Below are 19,569 nucleotides of genomic sequence, written 5' to 3' on the forward strand. Positions count from 1 at the left end.
TTATTTGATTCTTGATGGTACTTATTTCCATGCCTTTTGCTGTATTTATGATTAACAGTCTACAGTGATTCCACAAACTAAAGAATGTAAGATGCATTAAAGCACACTTTCAACCATGTGGAAGTGTTAAAACCCAAAGTGAATTTCAAGTCACGAGGTATTCAAACACAGTAGGAGGTGCTTTTCAGTTCAAGCCTTGTATCCTATAAATCAAATATTTTCAAGTACAGCTGCTATCCAAAAAGTCAAATAAGGTAGAAACAAAATTTCAGAATTCTGATTGTTGATATCATTAAATTAAATATATTTCTAAGTTTTAAACTATACATGGACATTGTGAGTGTTTTAGGATGTTTCTGTAAGCTATGAATCTATTTGCAACAATCTATTTACTCAAAAACTTTGTGTTTTTTCTAGTTAATGCAATAAGAACACACACACAGAAGACACAGACAGGTGGCTTATGTAAGATTACTGATGGAAAAGAATGCGATTAATGAATTCTCCTGGGCCATAAAGGTTTATGGATAAATCCCAAAAACTTTAGGAATGCATAAAGATACATATAATTAGTTTAGAGGAATGCGACTTTCAGATTCTTTTATATAAACTACAGCTGTTATTTCTCACAGTTCCTCGATAAACAGGCCATTTAGGAACAGGCATGTAAAACTTATTTCAGGTTAAGAATTGCACTTTAAATAGGCATCTCTTTCCAGCTCTAATAGTGCATCCCTAAATCCCAGTTCAGAAAGGTTTCAGAAATGTGACCTGCCTATTGTGTCAATATGCAGGACAGCAGGAGGCAGCAATGACAACACAAGATCCAAACTTCAGTGTAGTGTTCAACCCATAAACAGTCCTGAAAGATAGTGATCTTACAAATGCAAATTCTGGTCCAGGCAAAACATGTTTAAGAATACAGAGGTTTTACAGAGGCTCTAATTCTTGTTTAGGGACTTAGAAAAGATAGACTGTAGAGTCCCACATGACTTACAGAAACAAAACAGACTTAGGTCCCTCTGGCTGACGTTGGTAACGTCAATAGGTATCACAATGAAGAGGAATGTTGAGGTTTATGCTATTCTCCACTTTTTCCCCACCACCCAAAGCACAAATGCACTTCAAATGTGAACAGTGTTTATAGCAATTACTTAAATTCTACCAGAGCACGAATTAGCATTTTAAAAAGCATCTGTGTGATGCAGTGACTGATATGGCAATTTTAGAAAAATGTTTTGAAATGTTCTCTTTTGCTTTACCTGTAATAGACTAAAATTAATAGCAACAGAAAATTACTTTTTAAAGTAACTATCAATTGGGATGAGATGTAGGACATAAGAGGGCAGCATGAAAGACTGGAATAAATGACAGACAGGAGGTAAGACATACTAATTTCGCATTATTTTTAATTTAACCATATCAGAAGAAACTCAAAGTACTTGTTAGCACCACTGAAAAGTCATGTGATGCAAAGGGATACCAGCACACAATTTTCCAGAGAAATCTGTAAGAAATTAGAAGATTAACGATCCAGAGCCAAGGTAAAAGCATAGGTGCTTGAGGGATATGAAGGAATCTCCTCAAAATGCAGCTAAGCCTTCAGTCCTTTAAGTAAAGGACTCTGCACAGGTAATATTTTACAAAACTGTCTACTTTACCAATTTACATAGAATTTATTGTTTTCTTTTGCCACAGTCTTCAACACATTGTTTCTCTCTCACTGCCTATCAAAACTGGGTGGCCAGCCTCACACAGGAAGCAAAGGGATTTTTGTATTAAACTAGCTACTTCTTGTAAGCATATAAATCAGTTATAGCATGCAACAGAGGAAAATATAAAGAAACAAGTACCCTCAAATACATACTTTACAGAAAATAAACTGCAATCAGATTTCAGGCAGCCATTGAAGAACAAAATTAGGTATTGTTCTTGGCTTACAGTCTTAAGATGGTAGGAAGTACCTATATTCAGGAGTTGGTTTGGTTGGGGTTACATTACTAACCTACAGAAGAGGTGACACCACAGTGATAGGGCAGATGCTAACTGACCTCAGCACACAGATAACCTTTTAGTCACATGCTACAGGATCCCTGAATCTTTTCAGCCAGATGCATTTAAGTCTGCACAGATAGCTGTAAGCAAAAATAGTTTATTTTGCCAACATGCTATAGGACCTCCTCATAAAACTCAAAGAAAACTTGAGGTCATTGCAGAGAAAAGTCCAGCCACAGAAGCAACATTTGCCAGACTGCTCAGGCATTCAATTTTCTCAGCCTATTTGACACTTTGAAAATGAATGTACACTGAAAGACGTGACAGCCTACAAGAAGTTTAGGAGGCTGTACAGCACTGTCCTGAAACTGTGCTGTTGAACTGTCATAATCTGTACTGGCTGTGAGCCTATCCATACTGCTGTACAGCCCAACGTGAGAAAAATAAGAAATTGTCATATTTTTTGTTAGCTGTCTACTGACTCTCATTTGAAAAAGTACCTAACTGCTTCTCTGCTTGACTTACATTACTGAGTTTTCAAATGCAGGCAAATGTTGCTGAACATCTTAAAGGAAAAAAGAAAACTTGAAAACTTGAGGGAAAAAAATAATCTTACATTGCCAACTATGCAATTGTTAGCCAACTGTGCACTTGCAGCTGGGAAAGCCAACCACATCTGGGGCTGCACCAAGGGAAGTGTGGCCAGCAGGTCAAGGGAGGGAATTCTGCCCCTCTCCTCGGTTCTTATGACACCCCAGCTGGAGTGTGGGGGAGAACAAGGTCCAGCATAGCACCTCTCCTTGTTGGCTCCTCTATCACATCAAAAATTAAGAGGTATGTATGAATGCACATAGTTACCAAGACTATTCAGTGCAACCTGCATGGAGAAAGGACTACCAATCAAACCCAAATAATTTCTTCTTCTTTTAAACTGCACAGCTTTGAACAAAGCTTTGAACTTACTGTTTATCAGACAAGAAAGTATTTCTCATATGAAAACTGCCATCTAAAGAGGAATACTCACCCTGCTGCAACTGCAGGAGGGATGACAAGTATGAGTTTAAGTTGTGCTTCATGCAGAGCTTCAGAAAGGTGTGTGAGCAAGTGAATCAACTCCCTGAAACAGAAATATACTATTAGAGGGAAAGGCAGGAAAACTTCTGCTATATACTGACAAGAACAAGTAACAGTAGTAATAATTGAAAAGATGCAGCTGGCAAGAGAGACAAACACAATTTGTTGCAAATTATCATAGCAGAAAAAACAATTAGGAAGACTGATTAGGTTTACTCTTTTTAAGGACTATGAGCACTGCACTGCTTGAGAGAGTCTAAGTTTTATTGGAACCTGGGGTTCTAAGTGTTTCTTTAGTTTTATTTTATTTTTCTAACCATGCATTGTTAGCATGTACAACAAAACAGCATACTTTATCAGAGCAGGTCACTTCTTGAGGTCATTTTTGGTGAAAAGAATTAGATCAATAGAAGAACCAAACACTGTTCTGAAGAAGCAAATTTTGAAGAAAATAAAGTCGCCACTGTGTTGCTGCACACAAGAATTTGAGAAGATACTTTCACAGCAAAACATGCACTCCTCAAGGGATATTTCTGAGGCCTGTGTTTAGAAACATTTCTTCTGCTGTTTTTTTTCCTGTATAAGTAATCCTTTTGTTTCTCCATACTTCACTGTATACCTACAAAATGCACGTTTGACAATGTTGTATTTGGAAATAGCATCTTCTGTCTGCATCATTTAAATAAGGACTTCCACAAAAGCTGATTTTCATATCCATATTCTTGGTATTTCAATAGCAAAATAAACTTTCAAATTCTTATGCAAACTGGTTTTAGCACTCCTGACTGGAAAGTTGATGTCAATAGAAAAACCTTCAATCTGCAGAAACTAAGTTTAATGTTACCTTAAGAGGAATCCAGGATTACCTTTAATTTTCATTACAAACATGGCTCTTCTGAGTGCCTTTCTTAAGTAATTTCATTCTTCAGAACAAAGTTAACTTTCCTATTTTTCACCTGGCCACAAGGATCTACAAACACAGATGATGTTAGCACAGAACTCTAGATCTGTTTAGGACTACACTTGAACCAGAACCAAATAGAAAGCAACTTCACCATCCATTCCAGGAGGCTAAAAGTGCTTAAGCAGGAAAGGCAGAATAGACAAAAGCCACTATCCAAGCTCCTTGCTCCACTTAAACTGGATTAGACCTGAACTCTCAGAAACAACATCTTGGTACTGTCATGTCTTTCAAGGCAGTATAATCCCAGAGATACTCTCCTGAAGTTACTGCTCTTCCTATATAATTATCCATCACAGTGATTATGCTTGAAACACTATCCAAAGTTAACCAAGTATTTCCATTTTCCCTGAAATGGTTTGATGCCTGATGAAAACTTCCTAGGGCCTACAAAAGCTATTACTCTCAAAATCCTGGCAAGTAAATAAAGCGTGTTTTATCACCTTTCCAATACTAGCAATATTTTGTGCTTACAATTTGAGAGCTGACTGTGCTGAACAGCCCTTAACAATGAACTATCACACTGCCACCTATATTTCTCTTCTGGGGGAAGACATGGGATTACAGGAATCAGCTTTTGTTCTGTCTGCAGTATTTCTATCATTCTTGCTCCGGGAAGTCAACAGCTTTCCCCGCTGCTACTTTACCACATGCATTCCACTTTAGGAGTGTCACTATTCAGACACAACAATTATAGCATAGAAGAATCCTTTTCCATAGCAGCACATTAAAAAATTACAACACTAAGCTAAACAGACATTTATTGACACAAACATACACATCTATCACAACTCCCACATGACATAATCTTATCAAAATATATAATCAGTATTAAAACTAGGTAAGCAAGCTTTCCCACCGATTTGTATCTTGTGGCTTAGTCACCTTTTTAACTAATTATGCCTGAACTACAGTATAACTCAACCTTTATTAGAAGTCAGACATGCTATATATAAGACAAATTTGACCAAAGAATCAATTCCTCTCGCCTTGAGATTATTCTAGAGGGTTCATCAGCAGGGATCTCTCTTCTCTGCCTGGCTGCCTTTGTTAGCTGAAGGAGCTTTGAGAACTCTACTCCATGCAAAACATTTGCTGACTTTAACTCCTTAGAATATGAAGGGATAAAAAGAAGGGCAGGATAGGACAAAAACCCCCTAGCATAGGTACAGAACAAGGTAACAACTTTTCCATTTAGAAACAATGCTAACATCATCACTCCTGTTCTGCACAGGCAAAAACTGATCCACAAAGGCAGTGACATACCCACAAAAACATTGACTGCAAAAAAAAATTAGTATTTTGAGCCTTGTAAGTGTAGACCCATAACCTACAACTGTAAACAGGACAGAGATTTGTGTCCTGAAAAAGGGATGGGAATGCAGTTTGGATTGTTGGTGCACTCAGGACTCTAGAACAGGATACATCTAAACAGCCACTTCCTACCCTCCCCCCACAAAATTCAATCAGTATTGATCTGGCTGAAAAATAATTACCTTCAACTTGAAGGAGGTCAGGAAGAAAAAGGACAGCTGGACAATTGCAGATTTTTGCTCAAGAAACCCAAATTAGTATCTATTCACTAACCTGTCAAGCCATGGTTCTGGATCCTGAAAACTTTTTGGCAAACCAAGCAGGATTAATGGCTAAAGACTGAATGTAGCCTCACTTCCATGTGCTGGCCAAGACAGATGAAATAAATCAAATGTGCACTTTTCCCTCTCCTCCAAAGAGCAATAGCAGAACGTTCATTTATTGTGCTATAAATTAAAACTTTACTGTGTCCCAACAGTGTTTTCCAGTGTTTTAAATGTAATGTTCTCCAATGTAACCATCGGCAATTTTGAAAGAAAAGCTACTGACATTTTAAACATTATAATGAGGTGCAAGAAAACAGGAATAGAATCAATTTTTCTAAAAAAGCTTCATTAAATATTTACCAGACACTTCACTATAGTCAAGTTTAACTTCAGAGTAGCTACTGAAATATTGGCAGCTTTAAGATTCTGTCTTGAGCTAACAAGGTCTACCTCATTCATACTATTTCAGGCCTTCTCTTATCACTACTACTTGGAAGGTCAATTTTCCAAGTGTTTATGATTTCAAAGTACTTTGTTCCCTATAAAGTATGCAGACCTCCAAATTTTCATCATCCATAGTTTGTGGCAAGCTTATTTTTCCAAAAATCACTTTTTCCAGCACTGCTGGTCTACTGTGTTTTGAACACCTTTTAGAACAGTTTACTTCAGTGCACAAGAGTGGGATGTCAATGCATTTGAAAGGCCTTGCACAAGATATGAAAGGTTTTCATACCTTCCCTTCAGTTACACCACCCTTCAGAGCTCTGCAGCTTTCCAACTTCAGCTACCTCTCTGCATAAATTGGGAGTCACTGCTCCCTAAAATTTATGCCTTGTCAAGAAAATTGGACAAAATAAAGCTGTCTACTTAAAAAAGAAATTGCCCTTTTCTGCCATTTCACTGCCTAGTTAATACCAAGAAATTTGAGTGAATTATGGAAATCTTTGATTAATAGATTAATTTTTCAGGGACTAACATGAAGGATACAACTACCAGAAGAGTTTTTCCTCCTATACTCCTACCAACATTAATAAGATGCCTGAAGGTCATCTTCTGCATAGAGTGACAAAAAAAATCACGTTTTTCAGATTGATTCTGTGTGATGGCAGTGCCATCTGTCAAGTAATGCTGGACTGATCAGAATATTGTGTGCATTTTTATGTAGGCTGGGAGAGTATTATGAGTATATTATGCCTTTTTCACAACATATCCGGGTCTCTGGAGAAAAATAAACCCACCCAGTAAACCCACAATTGAGATTAGTAAGTGAGACATGATCTTGTCTAGTTGTTAACTAAATAAGCAGGAGAACCTTTGCCTGTTCACGTCTCTCAATACTTCTGCCATGTACATTTCTAAACTTAAATGCCAGGAAATTAAAAACTTGAAATATTTTATTGCAAAATCAGGTAAGAAAGTTTTAGAAAAAAAAGAGTTATTTAAGAAGTAGGTTTAAACTATGAGAAGCCACAAAACAGATTAGAATTGAGGTATCATCTGCATAGGATATCTCAGCTCATTTAGATTTCTATTAGGAGACTACTTTCCTATGTGTTAGGGTAAGAGGTGGGCAGCTGAACCTTTTTTCCCAGTGCAATGATTGCTGGCATCAATTAGATGCAGTCTTTCAGCTCCCATTAAATTTGATGCCACTGTGATTTGTGTATTAATAATTCTATTCCCAGAAAACACAGGGAAGAAGTAGGTACCAGTGCTACAGAGGGTACTTCAAAGTGTCTGTATTAGACATCTGCAAGAGCCTGAACTGGTCACTATAAAGCCCCCAAAACAGGCTCACTCACATATATCAAAGCAATTCAGGTTCTTTAGATGGAACAGGTGTTATTTCTAAAATTAAGAACCTAAACAGAAGATCCTAATGCCATTTTAAACATGTCAAAGTATACACAGCATGCATTGCTGTGTAAGACTTGAAACACCACGGCTCCTACGTGAACAGCCAGAGAAGAGGCTGCTCAGGATATCTAACATGAAAGCAGGCAGATACATTCAGGCACATAATTCTCTTAAAAAACTGATAATGTTGATAAATCAACATTTAATGAATATGCAAAATAAAGCAGCACAAAGGACTTATATAATTTAAGACTTTAGTCTGCTAAGCAATACAGAACAATTCTGTAACCCCAAACCAGAATGATTGTAAAATTTTTTGTTCTAGAAAAAACCCAAACCAGTTTGAGTTAGTTCTGCTTAAGACATAAAACAGAAGATATGTAGTGAGCCTGAAACCACAGAATTTCATGTTTTAGTGGATGCCAGCAACTTAACTTCTAAGCAACATTTCACCTCATCTGTGATGCCAGCTAGAATAAACAGGAAACCGAAGACTCTTAGATAACTCCTTGGGCCTTGAAGGAAAAATTTTCACTCATCTCCAAAGTTGACTTGAGTACCACAAAAGAGAAAGGTTTTCTAGAAACATGCAAAGGGCTGAGAGAGAAGTGTCTAAGTATACCTGATTTTAAAAGTGCTCAGTGATCACAGGTTCTTAAAGAGGCTGGTCACAGGATTTATGTGTTACTGAAGAGCTAGCACTGTTACCCTGTTAGATGAAGATTCTTACATAATTTTATTATTACAAAGTTTTTAGGCAATTCTTAAGCCCCAGTATCATGGGACAGCATATGTTATGAAAATGCCCATCCAATATTCAGGTTCAGCTACTGAAAAGTGGTATCTCATGGGACACTTGCTCACCTGAAGTCAACTGAGAAGAGACCTTCAGCTGCAATTAATCCAGCTTTCTGATATATGAAGTAGTTTTAAATCACAGTCCAGTATCTTGGTGAGTTACGACACTAATTATCAGGTTTTCAGATTCTTTTGCAGACTCACCTGCTTCTGGGGGCACTCTTCTAGAAAGTATCACTGCACATTGTCTTCAGAGAGTGGACGCTGATTTCATATCTGGAAGACCATATCAGGCACAAATGTTCCAGAAGCAAATACCCCGTTGTCATTTTAAGCTGGATAAAGAAGCCTGTGCTGTATCAAGTGTTCCTGCACCACTAAGGCAGCACATTGGATGGGATCTCAGATCTTTTCCATAACACAGTTAAAAACATCACAGGAATAATTTCCATAGCTTTCCCCTCAACATAGATATATTAAATATATAGAATAATTGAGTGCCATTTATTAATTTAATGGCTAGGTATGCACTTAATTTAGGTTCTGAAAAAATGAAAACCATAATGATTCTCTGTGTAATATTTTTCCTAGATCGACACCACTGCTCTAACATTGCATAAAGCAAGCTGACAGCTGCAGTGTATACCATACATTTTTATGCACCTGTGTTGAGTTTCAATAACCTGTTGCTAACTGCTTATGTGAGATTATTCCTTGTATGTCAGGGAAAAAAGGGATTTTTTGGATTTTATTTTAAACTAAAACATGTTCATATTAAATAACATGAATAAACTGTATTAGCTAGGCAGGTCTCCTTGTATTGTCACACTGCTCTGAAAGTAGTTTGAAGGCAAAATAGCTGTTCCCAGGAGCATCATTATGATCTTTTGTCCCTTTTACTAGAAGCAGGTTAAGCTACTTCCAGGCATTTGACCTTGAAGGATCTGAATCAGGAAAGCCTACACTTCACCTAACAGTTACGACAGATGCTTTATTTGGAGCATGCACAAATACCATCCTACAAGCACTTACTTCACCTCTCCAAAGGATTAGGGTTCACCTCTGTGCTGACATCTCCTGCGAACTAATCCCCACCTTTCCAAGGTTAAGAACTTGCTTTACTACCGGGGTTTGCCACTTTCGAAAGACACAGAGGGAAGATCAGGTGTGACTCGCGTTACAATATTGCCACGCTGTGGGTTAAAGGAGGAATTGCGCTGCTTCAACTCTTTCAACAACTCAAGCGAAGCAAAAGACCACCCATGCTTACCCAGAAAAAACTCTGCTCTGCTACTCAAAATAAAATGAACTGACCCCAACGTATCAGCACTCAAAGTGCAATAAAAATACAGGCTTGCCAATGTAATAAATTTACTTAATTTTGCCCCTTAAGATCTGTTCTAAGAAGTTGTTCCCTCCAAAAAACATTATTAGGGAAAACACCTGGGCACTGGATAGCCAAGCCACTGAGTTTCAAAGCTAGTGATAGGAAAACACAATCCCAAAATGAAGACAATGGTCCTACAACTTAGAAGCATCATAAGACAAAATTACCATGTAATGATGTGAGTTTCCTACATTCACAAACCAGCTGTAACTGCACACTGAGCCCAGCTTCAGATTTCTGTCTGAATTGGCATAATTCAGAATGCAGCAAGCCCCACCCAAGGCACCGTTCAACTTAAACACCCTAACCATTTCTAGGGACACAGCAATAAAAGGAGGAAAAACCCACTGATGAGTTTCCAATGAAGCCCTTAGATCAAGTCTTGAAATGGAAGAAAATCTGCAGTTTCTAACTTGTTTCCCTTTATGCTTTTGTGACAAACAATCTCATATTTAAGTTAGGATAATCCTTAAGTGTTTTTCAAAGCGGCCACATATGATTACGCATTACCAACTCCGAGAAAAGGATCCAGTCACCATTATATGGCATGAGAATAACCCTTTCCTTTTCAGAAGTTATGGAAGATACTTCCCACTCCTTTCTATGAATAACAGACAAATAGTGAATGAAAGTGGTGCTATTTAGGTGACTAAATAACACTCAGGTACTGAAGGCTGAGGCAACTAAACAGCAGTATCTCCTGTAGTACAAACAGTTTTTACAACACCTGCTTTTCATAGTGTCTTTCTGGACAAAATGCCCAGCACACAGTTAGATAACTGTGCTGTGGAAAGGGACCTGGGGGTCCTGGTCTGTGAGAAGCTGGATCTGAGTCTGCAGTGCCCTGGCAGCCAGGAGGGCCAACCCTGTCCTGGGGACATCAGGCACAGCCGGGCAAGGGAGGGGATTGTCCTCTCTGCTCTGCACTGGGACAGCCTCACCTCGAGTGCTGGGGCCAGTTTTGGGTACCACAGTATAAAAATGACCTGAAGCTATTAGAGTGTCCAAAGGAGGGGCATGAGGATGGCGAAGGCCTTGAGGGGAAGCTGCGTGAGGAGCAGCTGAGGTCACTTGGTCTGTTCAGCATGGAGGAGACTGAGAGGAGACCTCATTGCATTTACAACTTCCTTCTGAGGGGAAGAGGAGGGGCAGACACTGATCTCTTTTCTCTGGTAACAGTTGTTACCAGAGAACATCAGGGGAGGTTTAAATTGGATATTAAAAAAAGGTTTTCCGCCCAGAGGGTGCTTGGGTACTGGAACAGGCTCCCCAGGGAAGTGCTCACAGCACCAGCCTGACAGAGTTCAGAAAGCCTTTGGATAACACGCTGGGGCACATGGTGTGACTCCTGGGGAAGGTGCTCTGCAGGGACAGGAGCTGAACCCGATGATCCTTGTGGATCCCTTCCAACTCAGCTTATTCTATGATTCTGTGAAACAACACGGTTTTAAACCAACATTAGTCCTGGCAGAGAGCAGTATTTTTATCATGCTGCAAATAAACTCGCCCTGGAGCTAATAGAAAAGTATGCTTTGCTCATGTGTTTCATTTGCAATACAGCACTTTCATGCCAGTGTGTTGAAAATGATCTTCAGTGAGTGTTACAATGACAGTTACAGTCTGTCTTATATCCATGCTAACTAATAGGAAAACTATTGATTTTACTTAAATACAGTAAGCACAGTAAATAAAATGACCACTACCACCCACTTCTGACTGGAAGTTACTAATTGCTTCAGTCACCTTCTTGGCTGCTTTATTAAGACACTGTACTAGGTTCAGAACTCAGGATACAGATAAGCTCTTAAGAACAACCTGGAAAATTACCTAATTATAAGTAAGAGCATATAGCTGAAGGATTACTCATTGCAGGGCAATTGATGGAGCCCCTTACAAAGCTAAAAGTTTCTGCAGTTTCCATTTTTTGTTCCCAAGTGTTAATTTTATAGGGAAAAGGTAGGACTGCTAATAGCACACTCAGTTCAAGAAGTAACTAATATATGCCATCAGTCAGAAGCATCTGCCCTAACCAGAATAACCTGAAGTAACCATTTTTTGAAAGGTGAAAGCCTTCCATAATGAAGTCTGCATTCTCTGCAGCTTTCTTGAAGCTATTTTCCCCCAGACATTTTAGGCAACAGAGATCTGTAAGAAGCACTGTGCTTTAGAGAAATGGATGCTGGAATTTCCTGAGAAACTAACCCAAAATCTTCAGGTTCCTGCACTGAACCATAATTTCACCACGTTTTGTCTTTTCCTCCTGAAGCAGAAGCTTGGTGTTTGCCTTAGGTCATGAAAGTATCACACTGTTCCAAGCATCACCCAGTAACCCAAACCAAACACTTTTATGATAAAGGCCAGTGCCAACGTGGGAGTGAGTGTGCAACCAAGGTACCCTCTATGTCCTCGTACAAGTTACATCATGCAAAACTCAAGAATGAAAGACTAACACGGCCTGCTAAACCCATTGTGAAGATTATGATGTAATCTTTGATGTCATGTAGAGTGGGGTGAACCCCTCTAGTTCATTGAAAGACAAGCAGAACAACCTTTAGTTGTTCTAGAATTAAGTGTATTTATTTATAAAGACATATTCAAATCAACATGGACAAATTAAAAATCAGCTTTAAAGGAGCTGATTTTTAGGAATTGCTTCCTAGAGATTTATACTCACGTTTGCTTTTGATTTCCCAGTTGACTCCACACTTCAACTACAAAACCATCAAAATTTTCATTCTAAATAAAGAGAATTGTCAACAACACACAGTTAATGACCATGCAGTTATTTTTCTTGTACTATTACAGACTGAACACGCTTTGTACCCTTACACCAGATTCATCTTTAACACAGCATTTCATGGAGAAGTCCAAGAGAAATTTAAATCATTTCACAAACATGCAAAAGTTGAAAATCTTTGTTAGTTATTCATTACATCTACTTTTACAGAAAAAGCCAATATTGTATCAGGAAAATTCAGACACTAATGAAAGGTGGTTGTTAAGCAAATAATTTGACACACTTTTACTTGCATATCAGGGAAAAAACTCATTATCTCTTGAGTATGAAGACGTAAAAGCTAATTTGGCATAGACATGATTCCAAGTATCTCCCACAATTAGTCTCTCTTTAGATAATTTATTCTTAGCATGATCAAGGATACTGTTGTATTTGAGTTGACATCCTTAAGAGGTCAAGTGTTACTGAGGACCTAAAAATGACATATCGGTTACAAATTGTAAGAAATTACTCAGTTTAACGCTATATCCAATTTCTTCTAGAGCACTGTAAGATTTCTTTATGTCATGTAGCAAGTGAGAACTCTTATTCTGACAATAAATAAACAGGCTGCTATGAATCAACCACTAATTCTGAATCTCTTTTGGGTGCAACTTGTCTACTCTCACACATGGGATAGCTCTAAAGCCATTAGCAAAGGGGTTGGCCAGAAATCTTAGCAAAACTCCTCTTCTCCTCTCCCTAGTCTCTTAACATTTTGAGGACACTGGTTGATCAGACCTGAGCAAAACTGTTCAGTAATACATATCCAGTGAGTGATTCTTGGTATTAAAAGTAGCTCCTTAGCTTTACCACACTGAGCCTGAATGCATTCCTGTACAGAAAACAGTACTCATTGCACCCATGACCCTTTTTCTGCCTATCAGAAAATACCACTAAGCAGTTTAGCCACAGCTCAATAATTATATTTCTAATAGAAATGTAAAAGTAATTTAAAACAGGCAAAAATCACAAGTGCAGCTGCCAATGACAACAAGGTTATGTTGATCAGACTGATGTAGTTTCACATTAGACTTGTAGTCACTTGCACTTAAGTGTGGCTACATTTCATATTTACAGGAACTGGACACATACTAAGACACACTATTAAGAACCATACCTCAGTATTGTTTTGAGTAAATTTTATTTTGTAGAATGCAAAACCACGAGATATAAGAAAACAACTATTACAAAAGGAATCAAGTATCATCTCACACTGTTTTATAAGCATCATAAATAGCTTTTTTACCTTGGCTAGCAGAACCATGTTCTTGGAAAGCTCTTCTATCTCATCTTCACTGCCAAAAACACTCTCAAAGTCTTGGTAAGTCCAGCCATCAAACAAAATTCGAGGTACTATCAGGCAAAGTTGTCAATCAGTAGAGAAAATAAGGAATTTATTATCTACACTGGAATGTTTCTGCAGAAACAGAATACAGCAGATACAAGCAGAGATGCCACTAAAAATCACATCCCATGACTAAGATCATTGCTTTTTCACTCTGACCAACTTCAGCAGCGTAGATAAATTGACACTGTAGAACATTCTTCTTCATTTTAAGTTTAGTTAATGATCAGCACGGACGCAAGGTTTAAGAGATGATACCTTCATTTGATTGAATGATCTTAACTGAACTACCACTCAGGGCCTCAAGTAGAGTCTTAAACCAGCAACAACACATGACACAATCTTTAAGTTGTGCATCTCTTCTACCACAATAATGAGGGAGAAAAGTGCATCTCAAACTCTAATTTACTCCATACACAGCTCTACATTATTTCACTCTTCTACTCAACTCAATGCCCTATGACAATTTTTTACTTTTGGAAAGCACTTGAGCTTGTGTAATTTGTTTTTCTAAAAACACAAAACATTAAATAAATAGACAGGAAAACTGCTGTTGGAACAGCTGACAATCATGCCTTCAGGAAAAGGCAGTGGATTTTATGGAACTATGTCTAAGCCCCTACTAACTACCATGGTTGTAAAAGAATGTTTTAGAAAAGTATAGAAAGATTTCAAAGGCTTTATCCTCTGGCAGCTGAAGTGCGTTAAAATATCTGACTGAGCATTTAATTTTTCTAATACATTTCAAATTTCATATTCCCTTCTGAATCAAGAAGCGTTTCACAGTTCCACAGAATTCTTGCTATAGATAAATGTAAGAAGTCTAGCACAGCAGAATCTCTACACCAATGTTTGCAATTTTCCCTAAAGACACACACTGCAGAACATCCCATGAGTTCCCAGCTTTAAGGGGAGAAGAGACAAAGCAGGACTTTTCTATTAAGCAGGAAAGTCTGAATCACTGACTCAGATTTGGGTTTTTTTTTTTCTTTTTAATTACACAGAACCCCAAGCAACAAGATTGAAGACTTCTTTCCCCAGGGAGGCACACCGTTTTATGCCCTTCATGGAGAGCACTGTAACCCAGGATTTATTCAGAGACAAGAAGCTAAGGCAAAACAAAGGCATCAAGAGGGCCAAGACTTCAGTTACTTAACTATCTACAGTTAACTGCTTTAAGTTTTCTTCTCAGACATCTTCTTCATACAGCTGTGCTAAGGCAATCTTCCTTCCTCCCATGAAAACCTGGAAGAAAGCCTTACTTTCCTCTCCTAGAAGCTAAATAAGATAAAAAGCAAGCAAACAAACATAAATCAGAGGCTCACCTATTTTTATGTTTTTGGAGGTTTTTCTCACATCTTTCATCCAGCCTGTCAAACAGTATCAAATAAGACAGCTGATAAAATATAAATGATGTTGACAATAATAACATATTTTCAAGCATTCTTCAAATGATGTAGCATAGCTTCATTATACAATCTTCCTGCCACAGACTAGCAGTTCATAATCCCCCAGACAGAACATCCTGTGATGCACAGAATCTGAAGCCATGAACCTGCACCACAGCATTCACTACAGCCTTATAATAGTCCCCACCCAGCCCCTCCCTGCTTAGTTCTGCTTCACTATGGAAGCTGCCCTAGTGCCTACTCAGAATAACACTTCTGCAGCCACCAGGCATCACCTGGGAGGAATGTTTGACTTTTTCAGATGGTACTTTAAAGTGTCCCATCCACTCCTCTTGGCAGTCTTTGCACTAGGATGAATTTGTTAGTAGGCACTAACACGGTAAGAATTATAGCTATTTCAAATGAAATATCACATTCAATGAACTTCGAAACCATGAACTAGTACACGTTAGCTGAAATTTAATCTTGCTGCCATTTCCCTTGCAATGAAGGGAAATAATTCTCTTCAAATTAAATTTATCTTCCCTTTCTAAAGCAAATTCGTCTAAAGGTTTTTGCAAAGAAAAAAACCCAAAACCCACAATGGGTAAACAACTGCACAGTGCAACACCAAACACTGTTTTTCCCTGTACAGGATCTTTGCCTTTTCATTTTTTTAAGAGGGGTTTTGTGGACAGCATGGTGGAAAAGCCAATCTTCTCACTTACATTTTCTGACAAATAAACTATGTACACATGTGGAAGCAGGTGAGGATAGAAAGACATTCAGTCTGAAGAAAACACAAAAAAATTGAATGGATGAAAGTATTTCAACATATGGCAGAGCCAGCAAAACCCACTTAGTATGCCAAATCTACCCAGTCTGCAACAATATTGCAATTCATATTCAAATTTAAAAAAAATCAACACCTTGATCAGCATCGTGGAGCCCAGTGAACTGGAACCTTTCCTTCCCTCTTCTCTTCACTTGTAACCAAACGGGTGAGATTAGTGTAAATTTGTTTCCAAATATTTTAGCAATGTCATAGCCATGGTTGTTCCACTTGAAAAACAAAGGAGAGGAAAAAAGTGAGAGACTCAGAAGTAAGATACACAATTCACTTCACTTTTGACCAATATAAACTCTCTAACAGAAATGTAATCATCTGCTAGATCCCTATTCATTCATTTGAGGAAACCTGCTGGGATATTGCTTTCATTTAAATAAGAAAGTACTCAGGAAGCTCTGCTAGCTACATGAAAGGCAATCTTCAAATTGTGCTAATTCACCTGAACTACAGCAACTGGCTTGTAGATTCCCACACAGTTTTGAATTTACAGACTCTGAATTTATGTTCAAGAGAACTTGAGAAAGGTGAAAATTTAGAGGGCACCTGTTTGCCTTTTGAGCAGTGTAAGACAAAAACAAGTGAAAAGTATCCTCTAAAAAAAGGATGAAACATTTATCATTCAAGAAAGAATGCTTTGAAGGAGACAGGATAGCAGAAGACATCAGTTTGACATCAGTTTGGCAGCATACAATTGTTACTGTTGATTTAGCAGGTTCGAGTTGCAGTCCTCCCCTTCTGACTACACTGCAACTTCCCCTGACTCACCACTGACAGGAGAATACTCTTACCCCTGTCAAAACCAGCATTAAGGAAGCTTCCCTGTCTGACCATCTAGGAGCCACTCTGGCAGTCACTCCCACCACTCCAAACTTTCACTGCTGAGGGCAACTCCAGTGACCCCAGGGGTGTCCCTCTTGGCTCCCTGCACACCCCACACTCACACAGCCAGACAGGCTTTCCTCACTGGCTCAGCCCTGGGTTTCCCATGGCAGAGTCCCAGATGTCTGGAATCCTAAAGCAATTTAATTGTGGTGCAGTAACACAGAAACAGCTCGAGCTGGCGCCTCTGGGGAGGGATCCCCAACAAAGGAATCCCCAGGTTTTGTACCCTCCATGCCTGTGATGGTCTGGGGTCTTCCTGCTGAGCCCTTGGCTCCTGCTGTGTCCCAGTGTCCGGTCACCTGGCCACTGCCACGGGTCCCTGTGCCCTTTGCTGTCTGAAAGGTCAGCACCAGGTCACAGCCCCTTGCCTGGGGCTCCCACCCAGGCACAACCTGCAGCTCCCACTGCAGCTGCACACCCAGTACCTGCTCTAAGTGTATTGCTCAACACCAGCAAGAGGAAAAACAGTATACATCCTCCAAGAGACAGATGGGAGAACAAGGGTTTGAGACCACCTGAACCCCAAGTCAAGTCTCAAATACTTCTCTGGCTCTTTGATTGCATTTGACCAGCAGCCCCCATTACTTATAAAAATACTTTTAAAACAGGGATGAAAATTTGCAGGTTAGGACAGTCTGCTGCATATTCATTCAAAGCACAAATTTTATTCATTGTATCAACTTACAGGAGTAATATATCCCAGAACATCTCCTGAGAAATGTCGTTCTTTCATCTTCTTGGAGCAATAACTTTTATGTTCCAGTATAATATCCTTTGCTTTTGGATCCACAACTACCAATCCCCGGTCCTGAACATTTTTATCAGAATGCAGCTTCTGTGGAGAGAAGACAGTTATTAGAACCAGTTAATATGAAACAGCCACTTTCAGTGGCAACAGACTTTAAAAACAACAGCAAAACAAATCACTTCATTAAACTCTGAGCATTCCTTTTAAATTATGTAGAGCACTTTGATTTAGAACTGAAACATACAAGTCCTCAGAAATGATTTGTCATCGTCAGTAAACTTACTTTGTTTGGAAGGTAGAAAGCATATAAACAAAAACCAAAACCCAAGGCATTATAAGAGTAAAGAACATCATTTATGACAGCTGATGGTGCTCTGTTTTCTAATCAATGCTTTCTGTCACGTTACCCCCAAAATAATAAAAATGGGTTAGGAGTTCTTAACCAAGAATTTGAAGGCAGCCTTTAAACTGGATATATTTTAGTCTGAGAATGCTGCATTGTGAAAGTCAAGATTTTAAACACTCTTCTTTAGGGAAGATGCTTCAATTGACCCAGCAGATAAAAACAGAACGAGAAGATCAAATGAGATGTTCGTGGTGGGTATGCAGAAGCCATCTATTGATTCATTGTAAGGAATTTAGGGATATGGCCTGCCTGCATTACCCTCACTACCTGCAAATGAGATTTGCTTCCTGGTAGATGTTGTGCAAGTAATACAAACAGTGACAGATGTACACGCATAAAACAATAACAATAACAAAAAAGGAAACAATAACATGCTCAGCAAGTGAAGAGAGACTTCAGCATGCTGGCTCTCCTTGCTCTGATTATTGTGGGACTCTGAATCATTTCTGCCTGCAAAAGAACAACTGATTAGAAGGCTCTTCAAAATCTTTCATCACAATACAGCCTTGCCATTGGCAAGGCTCCATTGCACCAGTAAATGACCTAGAGCTCTTGGCCCAAACTACTGTTCCCCACCCTGGTTTCCAAAGGGATGGAAGTGTGTTCCCTGAGGGGACAAAAACTTCCTGCTTCTGCAACTTGCAGAGAGGATAAAGCTCCAGAAGTCTAGATCATATGTTTCAAGAAGTAAACCATTTGTGACACACAGAAAAGCTGAAGGAAAGGACAGTTTCAAGTTTTATCTGAGTATCAGCTTCAGCGGAAATGCATTAACACTGTTTTAACAGAGGTAGAGGCCATTTACCAAAGTTCAATTAATTCACTACACATGTTAGATAAGACAAGAATTTCAGTTATTTCCCTTACCTTTTCCTCCAGTTTTTTTGTAGCACCTTTCTTTGCATCTGTTTTTGACAGGGTACCTTCAGCTAGCCAGCATATCATGGCAAGAGAAAGGGAAGCACAGAGAAGCCTCATGGTGCTTTTCCCCATGTCAAGTTTCCCTCCTCCTGAAAACATAAGGGTTCAAATCTCTGTGAACAGAGGAATCTAACACTTTCATTCAGTTTTCTTGTCTAAAAAAACAAGTCAATAAGTTTTCTTATCTTCTCCCCTTTTTTCTCTCTCTATCTCTTCTCATCTTCTGATTCTCTTAGAATCAGACTTATTAAGGCAGTACTGTTTTAACAGTGCTTCTGCTGTGGCAACAAAACCAGTGCACTGTGAGAGCTTACTTCTAGTCTCAAACACCTTTTTTGTCCCTTGTTTTAATAGCTGTATCACAGATGAAGTGGGTTGGACCCTTGCAGCTTACTTTTTAAGGAATCCCCCTAAAGAAGTACAACTGTTTACAGCTGAAACTGAGATAAATGTCTGCTGCACATAACAATTATTGTGCCACCTTACCTTTTCAATAGAAAATAAGAGATAATATTTTTTCTGCGCCTACCTAGCCTGGTCAGTGTGTCATAAATTAATTAACCGATATAAAGACTTATAGCTATATGCTTACAGCTAT

At 38.7% G+C, this 19,569-nt stretch overlaps 1 protein-coding gene across 4 annotated transcripts in view; it reads right to left on the reverse strand.

Moving 5' to 3' along the window:
* CHID1 (chitinase domain containing 1) overlaps nucleotides 1–19,569 on the reverse strand; it is a 103,120-nt gene that overhangs the window by 76,721 nt on the left and 6,830 nt on the right. For 2 of the 4 annotated variants that reach the window (XM_068193888.1, XM_068193887.1), the window contains exons 2-8: nucleotides 18,918–19,060; nucleotides 17,582–17,731; nucleotides 16,094–16,226; nucleotides 15,102–15,146; nucleotides 13,678–13,784; nucleotides 12,327–12,388; nucleotides 3,020–3,112 (exon numbers count right to left, since the gene is read on the reverse strand). In XM_068193888.1, coding sequence (XP_068049989.1) covers nucleotides 3,020–3,112; nucleotides 12,327–12,388; nucleotides 13,678–13,784; nucleotides 15,102–15,146; nucleotides 16,094–16,226; nucleotides 17,582–17,731; nucleotides 18,918–19,043 — 716 coding nt within the window. In that variant the 5' untranslated portion in view covers nucleotides 19,044–19,060. Of the gene's footprint in view, nucleotides 1–3,019; nucleotides 3,113–12,326; nucleotides 12,389–13,677; nucleotides 13,785–15,101; nucleotides 15,147–16,093; nucleotides 16,227–17,581; nucleotides 17,732–18,917; nucleotides 19,085–19,569 lie in introns of those variants that run through there. The other 2 variants (XM_068193889.1, XM_068193890.1) reach the window with 2 other exon arrangements.

This window comes from Anomalospiza imberbis, chromosome 6, assembly GCF_031753505.1.
Source record: "Anomalospiza imberbis isolate Cuckoo-Finch-1a 21T00152 chromosome 6, ASM3175350v1, whole genome shotgun sequence".
NCBI classification, from domain to species: domain Eukaryota; kingdom Metazoa; phylum Chordata; class Aves; order Passeriformes; family Viduidae; genus Anomalospiza; species Anomalospiza imberbis.